The sequence below is a fragment of the Cherax quadricarinatus genome, chromosome 68, assembly GCF_038502225.1.
Source record: "Cherax quadricarinatus isolate ZL_2023a chromosome 68, ASM3850222v1, whole genome shotgun sequence".
Lineage (NCBI taxonomy): Eukaryota > Metazoa > Arthropoda > Malacostraca > Decapoda > Parastacidae > Cherax > Cherax quadricarinatus.
Genome location: NC_091359.1, coordinates 8,611,213 through 8,629,056, shown reverse-complemented (window position 1 = coordinate 8,629,056; position 17,844 = coordinate 8,611,213). Strand labels below are relative to the sequence as shown.

The window sequence follows — 17,844 nt, the reverse complement described above, 5'->3', positions numbered from 1 at the left end:
CACTTCTTTGTCATAATCTGTATATGAATCTCCTCTTAGGTAAAGATGCAATACTGGAAAAGTGTTTTGACTTCGATTTCACATTTATCAAAAAGTATCTTGGATTGTTCCCATTTTTTAATTGCGTATTTATTTCTTTAGTTCTTCTTTTGTCTGGTATGTTTACTTCAGAGTTTCTGTTATTTATGTAATTTTTCGGCGACCACCTTGATAACCACCATGAATTTCTTAAATTTCTCCAGGGTAACAGAGAGAACAATTTTGTATTATAAAAATCCAGGGTTGCTCATCTTTCCATCAGGACATCCTCTCCTACGTAAATTTAAAAGATAATTATGAATAGTTTATTTTAGACACACACACACACACACACACACACACACACACACACACACACACACACACACACACACACACACACACACACACACACACACACACACACACACACACACACGTACATACGTACGTCCATCCAACCATCCACACCCCATATACCTAAATGTGAAAATTGTAAAGTTAGTTTGCCTGCACTAATAAAGAGAGCCTGCATTTTGAAGAGTGTTGGTGGTTAGGCTGCAGGCCTCGTGCGGTTCATTATACAATAGTTTTCCATTAGCAAATTACACCCAGCGGTTGGAACTTTTTTTTTTCGGCTGGTTCCCTTCGCAAGAGTTTTAAAGAGGATTCACAATTTTAATTTTTACCGCGTTTTGTTTCACCGCCATTGACGTGTGAATTATATTTTTAGAATCGCCTTTGTATTCGACTGAAGAAACGTGCTTAGCGGGCAAAACGTGTGGCATTCATTGATGTGGGGACATTGATATTGTACTGTTCCTTTGTTCAGTCAGGTTTGGCGCTGTTGGTCGCGGCTAGTAACTGGATGATCGTATGGATGCAGCCTAGCCCTTAGGGTTCTTGTGAGAGATCTGGGTATGCTGAAGTCTCAAGACGTGTGCAGCAGTTTGGTATCTATATTTACATAATTATACTGTGGTCTATCAGACACGGGTATACCGTCAGTCTGAAAGATATAACTTTAGATTTTGAAAGCCTCCTGTTAATTTTGAAGATTGCGACGTATATTTCAAAGGCGTGTCACAATTCCAAGGCATCACTTAAGATTTTCAAGCATAGTGTCTTACTGATAATTCTAAGGTATAATGTTATTGATAATTTTTAGGTATGTCACTCATAATTCTAAGGTATAATGTTATTGATAATTCAATGGAAACTATGTGGGCTAATGATCCGATAACAGCAACAGCCTCGTTGTACGGACAGTCAAGAAGGAAGTCGGGTTATCAGGTTAGAATTTCAGTAACCGGTCACAGGTGTACATGTATCTCCAAAGGTGCATGTACTGTGCGACTTGACATTGCCCCAAGATGGATCGAAACATCGTGTAACGTTTCCTCTCCAAATTGTGGGTTATTTGTGAGTAGCACATAAAGTAGAAATACCCACCATCTCAATATATAATACACGACACTAACGCAGAAATGACTAAAATCAAATATCTTCCTCTAAATATTGCTCTTGCACGCTGTTCTTCACTCGTTGGTTGATAACGTCCGCACCACGGCCATCTGTAATTGGCCATTAATTTGAGAAATGGGTTGGAAGTGAAAATGTTTTTGTAATTATGTTTTGTTTTTTTATTTGTTTGCTTCGTTAGAACTGTAGTTACTTGATGTTCATCGTTTTGTGTGTTGTTCAGTGTTTGTGTTCAAAAACATGAGAATATAGGAGCACTGCAACAGGTTTATTAGCCCATGCTAGGCAGGTCCAGCTCACACCCACTAAATGTGTCCAAACTACTTTCGTCCTCACTGAAACACCCGCCTCGACTTCAACTTAACGCCACCTGCTAACTCCTTCAAACTCCTGGATTTCAATTCATTCTCCTCTTCGGCAACTTGGGGTATTGTGTTGACAGCAACAATGGACTGCCACACAAACAGTTATTGTTATATGTGGGGTATATACACATGTGCAGCATTTGGAACATTAAGGAAACGTGTCGCCCACTATGGGCCTCGCAAATCCTGTACAGAGTTTACTGAAAGCAATGCTTAGTTATGTCGTAAGTGTTGCAGATGTTTCTTCACCTCGGTGTGTCGGTATTGATATAGGTTGTATTTGAGTTTACTAATATGTTCCTGGCCAGGCGTTGATGCCCTATAAGTTGAAGTTGTAGTAGTGAGAGGTGTTGTAGCAGGGTGGTGTTGGGGGATGAGGAAGTGTTCGGCAGTTGTTGTAGTGAGGTGTTGTAGCGGGGTGGTGTTTTGAAGGGGCAAGTAGTGGCAGTCTTAGTAGTGAGAGGTGGGGGTGATATTGGGGAAAGGGGCAAGTGTGCGGCAGTGGTTACTAATTAGTTATTAATTACAATTTAGATTGCTCTGGTCACTGATGTAGTACGAAAATATTCAGTTTATGGGTGGATGGTTGTGGTGGTGGTTGATGTGTGACATCATAGACCACGTACTGACATCACCATAAGATTAAATTAGATTAGCCTTTACGAACGCTAATTAACTTACGTTTACATATAGTTAACCACCACTAAGTAAATGACATAAACGGGTCGGAAAAATCAGGAAACGGGGCGGACATTGTCGTAACTTGTGTGCAGTAGTTAGAAACAACACGCTTATGGCTTAACTTTTAAAGGTTGCAACGCCAAGCCAACACTAACGCCCTACGCCGTTTGTTGACACGACCTATACATGCAACACTGCGCCACAACGCCACTGCGTTTAACCAATGGTCCATACCGTGGGTTCAAGCCCTTCCCTACCCCCTCCCCAGGTTTTGTGATGTGTTCACAATCGTGTCTTTACGATTTCGTGAGTCTAAATAAAGTATGTACAGAAATCAGCTTAAAAGCTACTTAAAAATCTCCATTTTCCATTTATGATGCTGTAAGAGGGTATATTACTCTTATCCGGGGAAGAATGCTTTATTTCGTGACATTGGTTTATGCATGTTAAAAATCCTATGTAAGTAAATTAACTAATCTATGAATAAGACAAATTGGGACATATGTTTTTTTAAATAATTTCCATAGACGACCCCCCCCCCCCTTTCATAATAAACAGTGTACCTCAGGCCGCATTAAAACCGTGAAAGATTTCTCAATAAATAAATCGAGCATTCAGTTAATATTTTAGTAAGTTTGTTATTATTGGGTATACTCTGAACTATACCGAATGATTGTTTAATGATATAATTATGCGGAGAGTTAAATTGGCGTAGGTCATTCTGTGCAAGGAATTGTGGAGGCTTGATCCTCCCTCCGCTAACAGTGAAATGCACACTGCTTTCCCAGCTAGACTTCCCCGAAAGTTGTCACTGAAGTTTATTAGTTGGCCCAGTAATTTTTTTTTTTCATTGTCAATGTAATCTAGCCATTCGAGGATGTAATGTCGCAGAGAACACACACAAACTTTTATAATAATGGAGAAGCACGAAACCCGTAGGGGTCATACATAGTTGGGGAAATGGGAGGCAGACAAGTTTGATTTTTATTCTGGAGGTAAAATTTGTTAATGGGAAGTGGAAACGTGATTCTTTTTCATTGCTAAAACTTTTAAGGATAGCCTGAGCATGATCCTTGTATTCATTAAAAGTAATATGTATTTACCTGGACAGGTATCCAAAGTTTGTCTTCTGTTAATCAAGACAGCGCTCAAGTCGCAAAGTCATCCTGGAGGACACACACACACTTGACAAGACCTACATCGTAGAGGGAAAAAGTGTTGCAGTTGCAATACGTTGAAGCACACTCCAATTCTCTCTTCCCATTACAAGTGCTTGGGGAAGCGCCAAGTTTCGCTATACACGTAATAGGCAGTTTGAAGCAAGCGCCTCGGATATTGGAGTTTTGCATTTTCCCCCGCAACTTCTAAAAATTTGTTTCGAGTGCAACATGATGTGTTTCCTTGGCAAACATTTCAGTGTTGTAGCCTTAACAAGACTTGAATAGAAGCGAACAGACGTAACTAAGCGAGTCCTTATACCCATACGAAGTCTCCCTTATTATCAACGCACTAAAAAACAAGGCAGGAGATTTAAATACCTTACCACCCTTTATATACAAAAAAGTGTCACAAGTGCTATCACCAATCATTGCAACACTCTTTAACAAATCCATTGAATCCTCCACCTTCCCTACAGTACTCAAAATAGCAAGGGTCACCCCGATCCACAAAGGAGGAGACCAAACAGAGTTGAATAACTATAGGCCAATATCCAACTTACACCCTCTCTCAAAAATCTTCGAAAAATTAATTCATAAACGAATCTACTCCTACCTTATCTCCCAAAACATACTCAACCCCTGCCAATTTGGATTCAGGCCTAATAAAAATACTAATGATGCTATTATACACATGCTAGAACATATATACACTGCAATAGAGAAAAAAGAAGTCCCACTGGGGATCTTCATTGACTTACGTAAAGCTTTTGATACAGTTGACCATGACTTGCTCCACGTAAAATTGTCACACTATGGTATAAGAGGGCACTCCCTCAACTACCTCAAGTCATACCTCAGCAACAGAAGCCAATATGTGTACGCAAATGGGGCAAACTCTTCTGCACAACCAATTACAGTTGGTGTCCCACAGGGAAGTGTCCTTGGCCCTCTTCTCTTTCTCCTATACATAAATGACCTACCAAATGCTTCTCAATTACTCAAACCCACACTATTTGCTGATGACACAACATACGTCTTCTCCCACCCGAGCCCAGTCACGCTAGCCAATACTGTAAATACCGAATTACAGAAAATATCTACCTGGATGAGTACTAACAAACTTACACTAAACATTGACAAAACCTACTTCATTCAGTTTGGTAACAGAGCTACAGATGTCCCTCTTAACATAATGATAAACGGATCACCTATCACAAAGCTAACAGAGGGAAAATTCTTAGGAATCCACCTTGATAATAGACTCAAATTTCATACACATATACAACAAATTTCTAAGAAAATTTCCAAGACTGTAGGCATACTATCGAAGATACGGTACTATGCTCCACAGTCAGCCCTCCTGGCCCTATATCACTCTCTTATTTACCCCTATCTCACCTATGGAATTTGTGCATGGGGCTCAACAACAAGTAACCATCTCAGACCACTAATTACCCAACAAAAGGCTGCAGTTAGAATGATAACAAATTCTCACTACAGGCAGCACACTCCACCAATATTCAATACACTCAACCTACACACCATACAAAACATCCATACTTATTACTGCACCTATTACATACATAGAACACTCAACTCTGATATTAACCCTCCCCTCAAACATCTCCTTGCCAACCTCAACAGAACACATGACCATAACACAAGGCACAGATCACTCTTTGATATTCCTCGTGTCCATCTCACGCTATGCAAAAACTCAATGCACATAAAAGGCCCTAAAATCTGGAATTCATTACCTGTAAATATAAAAGAAACACTACCTGTTTATAAATTCAAGTCTCTTCTCAAAGATCACTTACTCACCCAAAACCAAATAAATACTGAATAACTGAACCTTATAAATTGTATATCTTAAATGTTTCTCACAATTATATCACATAAATGTTAAACCTAAAACCCAATCTAACTTTATTATTTTTTAAATACACTACCTAACAGAATACTCCATTCTACTGAATTTACAACAATGCATGCAACCATATGACCTGTCTTTGTAATACTCACTTGTGCTTTATAGTAATCAGTTTACATTAATGTTTTTCACTGATTTCATCATTGCTTAGTTAATCTTAAGTTAATTTTAAGCCAGCCCGTAATGCTATGCATAGTATAAGTGGCTTTGGCATGCTGCTCTTATCTGTATTTTTTTTTTTGTACCTCTGTAAGTGTGCTCAAATTATAAATAAATAAATAAATAAATGGTTTTTCTCCCTGCGTTGTCTAGGCTACCATTGTCGTGGTAGTTTGAGAAAAAAACTCAATAGGATCAAAAGTGCAACACTGTATCTTTGCGTGATTGTTAGGATATATAAGCTGCGAGGTGTGTGTCTGTGTATATGCACTGAGAGATTGTTTTAATCCCTATTTTAAGGATTCAAGTATTGACTGGTGAGGAGCAGGTGACAGTGCAGCCCTACTGACCCTCGTGTAATTGATAGGCTTTAAACCCAATTAACCAACCTAACCAGCTTAATATTGAAGGTTTGAATAGGGTCAAAGACAGCTTGTCTTGATCGGACAACGTTTCGATCAAGCGTGAACAATATCATATATAGCTCACAGTTCAGCGAAATGTTGTCCAATAAAAATTCCTTTGTCTTTCTTTGCTCCCATACGTGGGACAATTTGTGCACGGAGTACGTGTGTGTACACATACTGAGGTGTATCGGTATGTATACAACGAAGTGTGTATGTATTGGTATAGACCGGGCCGCGGGGGCGTTGACCCCCGGAACTCTCTCCAGGTATATATATGTACACCAAGGGGGTGGATATATACCAAGGGGCGTGTACTAGTGTGTATATTCTGAAGCGTGTATCAATATATATCCCGGGTATGCGTATCTCAGAGCATGTACACTGATAAACATCAAGCACTGTTAAATATGCCCTAGAACTTCCAGTCAACCATTGTAAGACAACCCTGGAAAATCGAAGATCATAAAGCAGATCGAGGAGCCACATAAAGTATCCTTGGCAATTTGTAATAATGTTGGTAGAATTACCGACTATGTTGGGTAAAAGGACACAAGTGCCACTATTGCGACATTTTAATGTGGCAACGTTTCGCTCTCCATGAACTTAATTAAGTCGTAACGGCTTGATAAAACTGCTGGATAGTGAAACGTTGCCACGATAAAATGTTATATTAGTTGCACTTGTGTCCTTAAAGTTACTTAACATATCTTAGGCAAGACTACTAGGATGTGATTCTCTTTTGTTTTTAAATGTGGGAGTAAAACGTAGTAGACTAGGAGATGTTCAGTAAGTTTAAGTAATCAGGTGGCAAAGAACTGCGTCAGGAGGCATCTAGTCCTGCTTCCTCGTATATAAACCATTAGGAAAATTCGTCTTAGGAGTTTAATCATATGAATCGCTGTTGAATTTTTGGTCCAGGGAATTATAGCCTTGTTGACATAGTTAAAGGAATGAAGTCAGACAAGTACAGCAAAACGCTTGTATTGCGACATTTCGTTCTAAGGAGAATTTAAATATGATCACATTTGAATGAAATATCTCCATAAAGGTGTAAACTGTGTATGCAGTTTATTAACATTTTGCCTTGTGTCGACAGTTGTTCCTGGCGTGCTTGTGCAACCTGCAGAATGAGTCGCTGCTGTACGAAGTGGACACAGACAAGCTCTTCAGCAACATCCAGGAGATTTACTGCGCCAACCTCACCTTCTGGAGGGAACACATCGTTAGGATGCTCGAAGCCTCCAGGTCCACCAGAGAACCCCTCGACCCAACCCTTCTCACCGATGCCTTCTATAAGGTGAGTGGTATTGAAGCCTGCTTCAAGATGGTGTTGCGGAAGCTTTCTACAAGGTGGGTATTGTTGAAGTCTACAAATTGGGTGTTAAAATCTACAAGGTTGTTGAGGCCTCCTACAAGGTACTATTTTGGGCTTTTACAAGGTGAATGTAAAGCCTTCACGGTGTGGATTTTGATTGTAGATTAATACAGGTGGGTATTTGAAGTCTTCTATGAAGTGTTCGGGAGTACATGGAAAAGACATACAGCGGAGGACTTGGGAGTCCACATAGAGACTACCTGCTGAGAACTAGGCCTTTAATGCAAGGATATTGAAGCAGAAGGGTGGGGAGAGAGCCTTCTGCCTTCTGACTAGTTACGATAGAAACACTACTAATCCCCCTCCCTCTATTCCCTCCGGCCAGGAGCCGGAGGGAATAAAGGGAGGAGAAAGTAAAACATGCCATATTGGAAAAATGGCATTGAAGTTACAATCGAAAGTGAATGGAAGGCATGGGGTACAACTACTTAATTAGTAGTGTTTCTGTCGTAACTTATGTTACTACACTGACACTCAGAGCTGTATACTAGTGGTTCCACTAGTAGTTACTACCAGTTCTCCTAGATAATAGGGTGCAGGTGAGGTGCGCACTACTGCTATGACTATTTCTACCAATACTGCTATTTCAAGTGATTGACTCTTTGTCAACTTATCCTCCTGATGGATGTAGTTGAACAAAGTGCTTGTCCATCTGTCTCTAAATGACTGCATTGTTCTCGTGCTTACAACTTTTTTCCTTTCTGCTATAATTGTTTGCAAAAAAAAAAATCCTTACCCGTTCGTGTTGCATCTTCTGGATACTGGAGCACTGGTTATTGTTCTTCCTAAATAGTTTTTAATAAAAGCAAAAAGCTCATTAGCTTTTATAAAAGGTTGTTGATGCCATTTATATAAATAGGGATGTAATTTAGCCTGCTGGTGCATTAGTATTGTTTTAACAGTGAGGTTTTTCTGCATTTTAACCTGGCTTTGATGTAATTTACATTATTGCAGTTTGACGAGTTGTTCCACCCGTACACTCGCTATTGTCTGGAGCAGAGCAACTGCCAGTTATACTGTAAGGAAAAGGACCACGACAACGAATACTTCAAGATGTACCTTGCTGTAAGTAACCACATTAATTACCCATCATAATGTAGCCTATTTACTGCCAAAAGTTTTCCATGTAATCAGCGATTGAATTGGAAAAACTTTTTCGAAGTTGGTAATTTTTATAGTATAGCTGTAAGAATAATTAAAACTTGAAGAGATTTATAAAGCGCAGGTTCCCTGATAGCAGCAAGTGTGTGCGCATTCCTTGCTTCATATTTCAAAACAGAAGGGTTATAATTCTGCTCCAGAAATGAGGTGTTGGGCATGTACAGTTCCCACGGGGTGTTTGGCAGTGTGATGATTTACCTTGCAATATACCATCTTTATGGAATGTGAATCATGGGTGTATATCATAAGGCACGCTGGAGAATACATGTGATGGGTCTGTATAGCTGGGGCGAAGATTAATTTTTTCAGTGTTATCAAGACAATTTTCTAACATGTTTGCCATGAAAGAAGTCTTCACATAGTAAAAACATTGGGTGTTATTGCTATATTTTGGAGATCAATTTGCAGAATAATACATTGCCTACCACGAAGATACCACTACCGTGTTGAAGGTAAATCATCCTACTTTGGCGGAAGGTGTTTTATATATTATTGTAACCATGAACGAGTGGTATTTAACCAATAATAACACCGCGACTAGCCGGGGGATCGAACCCATGTTGTTTTAGTCCGCCTCATGGTGAGCGAAAATTCACGACGCTCTAACCCATTGGACCATACAATCCTACAAGAATCACGCAGAGCTAGGTGTTGTACCGTGATCCGAGGATATACGATGGTGTGGGTGCCTCAGAGCTAATTTCATTCTACTTCCCGTTTGGTGTACTAGCCTCCACAAGCAGTATTGTAACCACGAACAAGTGGTATTTAATCAATAACAACACTGCGACTAGTCACTCGTTCGTGGTTACAATACTATATTGCTTGTGGAGGCTAGTACACCAAACGGAGTAGGGTGAAATTAGCTCTGCGGTATCCACACCATCCTATGTCCCTATCCACCAGATCATTAGCCTTTTCTAGATTCATAAATGCGGCAGACATTTCCTTACCCTATTTAAGTAATGTTTACTCATGCTTTTAGTGCTACTCATCCCCGACGCTTCCTAAATCCTTTTCCTTCCTCTGCAATCCTACTTTTTTACTTTCCCATAATTCGTTTAATAGTAATTCTAGCATTTACCCAGTTTATTCAAAGTTCTTTTCCCCATATAATTCTTAATATCTCTCGTCTCCTCTTTACTTCTAGCACGTAACTACAAACACTCTGGCAATGCTTATATGTGCCTTCCTTGTTTGTACATATAGTGAAGAAATACAATGACCACTCCAAAGCGCTCTCTCCACCTGCTTTTTAACACCTCACTCAAAATCCTTCTGTCCGAGCTGCTTCATCATTTTTGTTCTTTCCACTGCCTCACCCACTTCTCATCGACCTTTGGATATTCCTTACGTCTGTGAGACTTTATTCCTCTCTGTTCCTGCCTACTGTATGAAATCATCGCCTCTCTTTGGTTACCTGGAGTTTACCTGGAGAGAGTTTCGGGGGTCAACGCCCCCGCGGCCCGGTCTGTGACCATAATTCGTTTAATAGTAATTCTAACATTTACCCAGTTTATTCATTATCAGCATCTAACAGTTCAAAATATTCTGTCCATCTTTTGAGTATCTCCACTTCCCCTTCTCATATCTCTAATGTTTCGAACTTTCCTCATTTGTTATCCTTAAGTGTAAATATGTCGTGCACATCGTAGTACCAAACCATATCAGGTGGTTTGATGCTTGGCAAAATGCGGTTTCAAACAACTACATGTATGAAATAGTGCAGCCACTTGAATGAACAAAAGTTCCCGCTGAAGGAAAAAAAAATATTGTTAGAAACACACTTAAGCGAGGAATATAATTGGAACAGAAACTGGAAACTTGTTGTGATGTAAACATATAGATGGATTTAAATAGTTCCTATGTATATAGCATTAAAAATCTGAATTTGTTGCACATCGCAATAAAACCGTTCATATGACTGTTCTATATATAAGGTGGGTCATTTGAATTCTCATAAAACTTGCAATATTTGAATTTATTTTCCAGGTGGCAGAGGCGTGTTTTTTAAAATGTATATTACACGCAGGGTGATAGTAATACAAAATTGTGATGTTGATGTGTTGCAGTGGTGCGAGACGCAGAAAGAGTGCAATAGATTGCGGTTGGTGGACATACTGGTGCAGCCTATGCAAAGATTGACCAAGTATTCGCTCCTTCTGAAGGCCATTCTCAAGAAAACTAACCTCGAGGACCACAAGCTGTGCCTTCACGATATGGTGAGTACAGGTAGCTTGGATTTTCCTTTGAGCACATTGCATAGGGCAAGGGTTTTTAGCCGGGCGTATCCATCCCCATTGAGGGTATGGGAACCAAATGGGCATATGGGAATCTATCTCTGAATAATTTAAAAAAAGTTATTAGATTAAAATAAACTGTCAGCTGTTCTGTTCTAGCTATCCATATGTAGAGTAAAACCAAGCTGTTCACATCTTTTGAAGTCGTACTGGTACTAAATAGGACAGGTGATGGTGGTGATTTCCATAGTCTGGCGAAGGGGGGTATAGGGACATATTGGGCAATCAATAAGGGGTCTGTAATCGTAAAAATGTTGAGAACCCTTGGCATTGGTTTACAAAATTCTTTGGGTCCCCAAAAATTTCGGATGAGATTGAGCTTAAGTGAGAAAACAAAACTGCTTAATCTAGCTTAATAATTTATTGGAATTATTAGTTATGTATGCAGTATAGATTTTATTGGGATGTATGCATTATACAGGGTGTCCACAGAAACACTCCCTGATTTCGAACAGGTATAACATGTAACCTTATTGTAATAAACCACCACTACCTGCAACCCTGGAGGAGCTGAAAATTTCGATCACTGAAGCAGTTCACATGATAACACCAGATATGCTGCAGAGCGTCTGGACCGAACTGGACTATTGCATTAATGTTTGCCGAGCAACCAGAAGGACGCACATTGAGTACCTTTAATGCTACCCTATACCACATGAAACTGAAAGAAATCCTGCGTATGAAGCTACTGAATGTGAAAGATTATTACAGTAAAGCAGCGCTGTATAGCCCTTGTGGCTTAGCGCTTCTTTTTGATTATAATAATATTACAGTAAAGTTACATGTTATACCTGTTTGAAATCAGGGAGAGTTTTTGTGGTCACTGCATAGTGTAAATATTTAGTTATAAATCTAGTTTATGGCCTACGATTATAAAAATACCCCAGGCCAACGAAAACTTTGATCCAGTCTTGAGTGAGTATCGCTCTTTCTGGGTGCTAGTGACACTTGGGTTACTAAGGTGAGTGTAGTGGTTCTCCTGATATTGGTGTGATACCACACTGGCACAGTAATATATGGTGAACCTTATAGAGCTAGGCTTCACCGTCATGAATTCCATCGTTATTACCAGAAAATATGATACAAGAACGATTGTTGTAGCTAGATACTAACAATACTTAAAGAACAATAATACCATTAATGCTAAAACACTAGGACTTGAGTAATGGGTTAAAAACAAATTATAGTTGTTATAGATAGAAGCAGCAGTCGAAGACTGGGACCTAAACACGGGGATGTCTGCAGTCCTGCCTCCAAATCTGTGGACGCTCTTGAAAGAATTTGGTCTCGTACAATATACTATACTATACTGTACTGGTATTATATTTATGTATTCATAGGGAAATGCTAAAAGGTTAGGGAATCATACAACTCTTAGGAAAAGGGAGGCTATTAGCTTCATCCAGGGAAAGGGAATATAGCTCAAGTTTCTAGAATCAAGAGCTCTTCATCAGCATCAAGACTTGTATAACCTGCTACCAAAAGGACAGCCAAAGCAGAAATATGAGGATAATGAAGCCACAGTAACTATCATATAGAGCGCAGCCCAAGTTACTGTTGGAATGAGTATAAACCTAATATGGTACTAAAGAAGAAAGGACTCAAAGGTAAGGACCAACTAGGGGTGAGGGGAAAGTGGGGATAGTTGAAGAATAGTTGGGGAGAGGAAAATAATTACAGAGAAAGGAAAAAGATTCGGGGCTAGACCCAACAGCAAGGCATTGTAATGCATTTATACAGGGCATGTGCAAGAAGTCAAGACGCAGTCAGCATGGCAGCCTCGTCGATAATGCGTTTTTCGCCATAAGAAACCTGTGGTACTTAGTCAACACCCCAGGATTAGGAGAGAGGAGAGAATGAATGCTAGTAAGTGCTGTGAAAGGGCTAACTCAATCAACACGTCAGAGAATTCACAAGAGACAGAGAAGATAAGCCAACCAGAAATCACGAAATATTCACCCAGAGAAAAATCAGATATCGGGAAGATAAAGTACCTCTCGGAGTCTGTGATCACTGTGTCACTCAGTAGATTGAAACGAGAGGAAGAAGAGAAAACGGTATTGTATAATTGGATTTTTGCTTGGTATAACCTTCAATAAGGATGGTTATAATTCAGGTTTAGAAATGAGGTGATGGGTATAAATAGTTACTATGTCACCAGAGATGGAATTGTTGCCAAACTACTGTAAAAGTGCCAATGATGTACCGATTGTGGAAAATACTGTATATATTTTCCGGAAATACGGTAATTTATAGGATAATAGATGCCCTATATTGTATTTTTAAAAGAAGTATGTTATCGAAAAAAAGGAGACTCGCCATCTTGGTTTTGAATTTTGTACAAAAGTTGGTGTAATGGGAAGAATTTTTCGTGCTCTCGAGGTTAAAATTGTGTTGACACCTCTCAAATAGGAGGCGAAATTGGTGGATGTGCATTCCTGCATAACTTGAGATATCAGACGACTGGACAAGACAGCTCCAGGAACCTCAGATAAGCTCGCTAGATTTGTGTGTAATTCTGGCCAGCATTATTTTCATAGATTTAGTTAGAGTGAGGTTTTCTGAGTATGATACACATTAATCTCCAGTAAAATTGGTGAGTGATATTAAGATATATTCTCCTTCTGTTGTATGAATGTGTATATATGTGTATCTATAATCATTTATTGTTTTTAATATACAGTCCATAAATTTATATATTTAACAGCATTCCTGGTGATACAAATCATTTATGATTAATAGGTCCAGAGCAACTTGTGGATATGACAGTGGTAGGTATCGAAGGGGGACATTTTTTGCGACCTAGGTGTCCCAAATTCCTTCTTGTCTGTGTAACTCTGATTAATAATTATCTTTGTTATCATTTTCTGTTACGTACATAATGAGTTACATTCAGATAAATGTAATTTTCCACACCGATACTTAGGAAAGGTGTCACACAAGTACTAAACTATGGACAGGTATCCCTAACGTTAGTGACGTATGATGATGATGACATTAATAACAAGAGTAATAGACCACTTTGAGACCTTAAGCTTCTGACTCGCTTTAATTCGCTAGAATTTTATAACAAAGTGATGGAAATGTAACATAAATAGAAAGGTGCGTGGACCGAGTATTCCTAGATTATCTCAGGTCTTTGATAATTCCCCCTTCCAGAGACTGATCTTCAAAACAAACTGGTGAAACTAAGAGGTTGTTTTATTGGATGAGAAAGCACCTGACGAACAGCCACACTGCGAGAGATGCCAGTCCCCCAAGGATCAATCCGTGGAACGATAGTATTCGTTAATGTATTTTAATGATCTCCCTGGAGAGATTCATTTAAATTAAGGCTTGCAGGTTATACAAAACAGTGAGAAAAATAGAAACAATGGAATAACAGCTGCAGGAGGATATGAATTTAGTTTTAGAAATGATTGGAGAAGTGACTATTACGTTTTAACTTCAAAAATGCAAGGTAATGGCCAGAAGGCCAGTGACATGTATCAGGTGAGAAGGAAAACAGTTCCTAGAATGAGTGAAAAAAAAAAAACTGACCTGCCTTACCAAATCTAGAGGCCAAAGTGCTCTTAAATCTATCTACCGCACCTAACACGTAAGAGGCGACTGCCCCTACCTCTCCTTCCTTTCTCCCCCTCCCTCCTCCCGTCCCAACCCCCCCCACACCCTCTCTTACTCTCACACTCACTCTCACACTCACACATTCATTCATTCATTCATTCTGTGAGGGCAGCGGAAGAGTAATTAGCGGACACAGATAAAGAGCCGCGGCAGCAACAATGAGAGACGAGCGCCAGTGAGAGAAGCAGCAGTGCTAACGCCCTTGCTCATTGTTTACCATTCACAATGAGCATAGCTGTCTCCACTCACCTCCTACCTACATCACAAAACCACACACACCATGGGAAACACAAAACCTCCCATGAGAGAGAGAAAAAATGCAGGTGGAGAAAAATGTATCTTATATAAATGCTCGCTCTTAAAGAGAGATTACCTTGCTGGGATCACCCTCTCAGTGGTGGTGATTATAGAGATGGTCCAAGCAAAGATTTCTTAGAGAAAATCAGCTGATGCGTGTTCTAATCATGTAATTACCTGTTTAGTGGGTCATTAGGGAAGTTTTTACAATTTTATCAGTGTTTAAATAGTTGTTGTGTGTTCATGACTCAAGGTCACAGTGTGTGTGATAGAGCACCTGGCTGCCTTCACCGCTGGCGCGCATCTGCGCATAAACTAATTTGAGAAAATCTTTTGGCATTAACTTAAGAATTTTTCTTAAAACCTTGAAAGGAGGGAGGTGCTTTGATGCTCATAACACATGTATACTCAGCTCATAACACATGTATACTCAGCTCATAACGCATGTATACTCAGCTCAACACATGTATACTAAGGTCATAACACACGTATGGTCAGCTCATGACATGTATACTCAGCTCATGACATGTATACTCAGTTCATAACACGTGCATAGTCAGCTCATAACACATGTTCATATGTATACTCTGCTCATAACATGTCTACTCAGTTCATAACACGTATTCTCTGTAACGCATGATCATAATCTACTCGTTACACGTGTAGGTTCTCCAACTTGTGTATCCATTTTGTGGCACCCACTGACTGTCATCCCAAATTTACATGGCGTCTTACAAGGGTAAAGCAGAAGGTATGTTTATCTAACAGCCATAACGGGGGATTGGTTATTACCCCTTGGTTGGCTAATTGGGCTTAAAGCTTATCGCCTACTCAAAGGGTCATTAAGACTGCTTGTTTACCACCAGTCAAGAATACCTTAATCCCCAAAATTGAGATAGATTGAACTCGGTGAATACATTGAGACATAAACACCTTTCGGTGTATATATATATCCTTTTGACAATGTGATCATATCAATTTAAAACAAACCTTAACTGGCAACTCATGTGCGTATCCCAGATGTACGATAATTGTTAAAATTGCGCTCAAATGAATTTAAATTCGTAATCTGTGGCTACATTTTAATTTAAGACATTAAATCCCTCTAATTAACTTGAGGTATCTTAACTGTTTTCACCAGTTTTTACATCCAGCACTGAAAACTTATTCATTGTTGGATTTTTACCAGGAAAATGTCTTAACTTATTTATCGAACTGGTAATTATGCAGTAATATTTAATTTTCAAATAGGTTCGGAAGGCTCACGAAATCGCATAAGATTTCAAATAACGGAACGGGTAGCATTGGACCCATGGCGAATGATTGGTAAATTTTACATAGAACGTAAGAAAGAAGGAACACTGCAGCAGACCCACTGGTTCATGGGAATTTTACGACTCGCTCTCCATGTGTTTAAACTCCACCTGTTCCGTGGTTAGGTTCAGAAGGCAACATTAACCCTTCTGGGAGGGCCGCATACGACCTGCGGTCATCGGGTTTTTAACTCTTGCAAATTTCTCCACACAACCTATCCATATTGTGCAGCGTTCATTTTTAGTAAGAAACACAACCTCAGTGGAAATATTTTGTTGGGTTATTCCAGGTTACATTTTCGGAGTTTATCACCTTTGTATTCCTTTATCACACATTTATGCCTTTAATGTGCTTAATGCAGCCATTGTAGATATTTAATGAAATATAATCTTGGTTGATCCTTAGATTGTCCTAGGGGAATATGCCCAATGTTATCTGTAAACATTGACAGTGTTAAAATGTGTGTGTATTTTTCTGGATGAAAAGATACAACAATACGAGTATTATAGCGTTTCGCATATACAGTTTTATATAGGTGAACTAAGTGATTCTTCCCTTGAGCGAAACGTTGTTATAAAATAGAGGATGATGTTGTTTTCTATCTTTCATGTACTTGTTGGCTCACTGTCTCATTAAGGTTTGTATTTATAATTAAATATCCGTTTCGACAAGGTTTATGTAACGTACCTGAATCTAACCTATTCTAAAATAAATTATTTTCTACATACTAGAAACTTTCAGAAATTGATGTAAAGTGAGGATGAGCTGAAGAACAGGCTACTTAACCTTTAAACTTCTACTTTATGGTCTGCAGATCACGCATGTGGAGAACTTCGTGTCTAATGTCAACTCAGCACTGAGACACAAGCACGAACAAGAGAGGCTACGTGATATCGCCAAGAGAATAGAAGCTTATGAAGCTGTGGTGGGTAGTACTCCTTAATTTTTGTTTCGTAGAAGTATCGTAGTATTACCATGGTCAGTATCTAGCTAAGGTAACGTAATAGATGTAACAATATTGTGGTACAACTGTTGGTAGTAGTAGTATAGTGTACTGACAAGTTGATGACTCTACTACCATTTATATTATGATACTTGTATGATACTGCAATACTGGTTTAATATTGTATTCAAAAGTTATGGTTAAAATATTGTTCAGTAATACTATCCATTAATACTAGTTTGCATATTTGTACAGTAATACTGAACTATACAGTGGTACTAGTTTGCATATCTGAACTTTTTGGTCTGGCGATTAGTAAGCTGTAGGTGGAGCCTCCAAGCTCCACCTACAGCCTACATGTTAGGCGCTTCATAAAATTTGAATATTTTTTATGCAGCTTCTGGTGTTGACTTTGCCCTAAATCAGCACTCGCTATATTTTCACTAACAAGTGCGAATCTCTTGACAAATTTGGATGGCGGTTTCTGCACTATTTTAAATAGACTTACTGTAGACCACAGGTGTATCTATCTTCATTATTTATTATTATTATTATTATTATTATTATTATTATTATTATTATTATGAGGGGAAGCGTAGAACCCATACAACACCTGGTGGTGAAT

The 17,844-nt window shown here is 39.1% G+C and overlaps 1 protein-coding gene across 10 annotated transcripts in view; it reads left to right on the top strand.

Annotated features, from left to right (window-relative positions):
• LOC128697766 (pleckstrin homology domain-containing family G member 5) overlaps positions 1-17,844 on the top strand; it is a 1,323,529-nt gene that overhangs the window by 1,282,791 nt on the left and 22,894 nt on the right. For all 10 annotated transcript variants that reach the window (XM_070099652.1, XM_070099656.1, XM_070099655.1 and 7 more), the window contains 4 exons: positions 7,302-7,502; positions 8,535-8,645; positions 10,814-10,963; positions 17,091-17,201. In XM_070099652.1, coding sequence (XP_069955753.1) covers positions 7,302-7,502; positions 8,535-8,645; positions 10,814-10,963; positions 17,091-17,201 — 573 coding nt within the window. The remainder of the gene's footprint in view (positions 1-7,301; positions 7,503-8,534; positions 8,646-10,813; positions 10,964-17,090; positions 17,202-17,844) is intronic.